This window comes from Habropoda laboriosa, unplaced genomic scaffold (assembly GCF_001263275.1).
Source record: "Habropoda laboriosa isolate 0110345459 unplaced genomic scaffold, ASM126327v1 scaffold1329, whole genome shotgun sequence".
NCBI lineage: Eukaryota > Metazoa > Arthropoda > Insecta > Hymenoptera > Apidae > Habropoda > Habropoda laboriosa.
Genome location: NW_017101431.1, coordinates 170058 through 171161, shown reverse-complemented (window position 1 = coordinate 171161; position 1104 = coordinate 170058). Strand labels below are relative to the sequence as shown.

Genomic DNA, 1104 nt, shown 5'->3' with positions numbered 1-1104 from the left:
GTAGAAAAAAATTATTTACAGCAATTGACAATTTTGTTCAATACATTAATTATCCCATAACATTTGATATCGAAACATTAAAGTAATTCCATTAATAGATCGAAAACATAGTATAAAGGGTTTTTCCCTGGGAATCACCTGATATCCTGTTATATAGTATTTTTATCTCAAAATGAAACCTTACAAACAGTTCGCGTTCCCTCATTGATATTACAAGTTTCATATTTTATTAAGCATTTCACTTAATAGTCAAAATTTCGTCAAATTTCAAAACACTTAAAATATAAGATTCAATTATCTTTCTCTTTCATTTTGTAACAAACCGTAAGAAAATAAAAAATTTCTGACGTCTTTTTTTATGAATACGCACTGTTTCATCGTACAACGCTAATGATATTTTAATGTTGCACTTTAGCTAAACCAATAAATCAAATATTGGAGAAAAGGAAGAAAAAAATTCTTGATTTGATGTCGAAAAAAGAAACGGAAACAATTTCTACACAGACAAGTATAGCTGGAATATCTGAAGTTAAGAAAATGAAGAAATCCAAAGAAGTTCTATGTTCCGTTTGTAGAAGGCAATCACTGTGCCAATGGTGCTTAAATGATCAGGAAACTGAAACCGGCCCACAAGAAGAAATGAAAATACTTCGCACGGAAGATATACTACTGGCATATAAACCCTGTTACATTGTAACCAAAGTTTCAGAAAAAGATAAAAATCTTGAAAAACCTTGTGCAGAAATAAAAGTTAAATCTCCTTCAAGACCTCCAGTTTGTTCTGAAGTAGATTCATGTCGAGCATCTAGTAATACACTCCATATACTTTTGCATGCTGAAAGGAACATTGAGCCTGAAGGTGTCTTTCTAATAAAAAAATATTACGTATTTTTGAAATATACTTATACTTATATACGTATTTTTCTTTTTAGAATCCTTTAACGAATGGTCTTATGTTACCGATGATATATTGATGAAACCATGTTCGATAAGAGGTAAAACACTAATTTTTATTTTTAAATTAAATATTAGATAAACAATTATATAGAAATGTGACATTGAAGCTTTTAAGCTTAAAAATATTAAAATTATAAATTTATTCTT

General features: G+C 28.4%; 1 protein-coding gene across 1 annotated transcript in view; it reads left to right on the top strand.

The window, feature by feature from the left end:
- LOC108578126 overlaps positions 1-1104 on the top strand; it is a 4315-nt gene that overhangs the window by 2419 nt on the left and 792 nt on the right. The window contains exons 3-4 of the mRNA XM_017941391.1: positions 416-859; positions 933-995. Coding sequence (XP_017796880.1) covers positions 416-859; positions 933-995 — 507 coding nt within the window. The remainder of the gene's footprint in view (positions 1-415; positions 860-932; positions 996-1104) is intronic.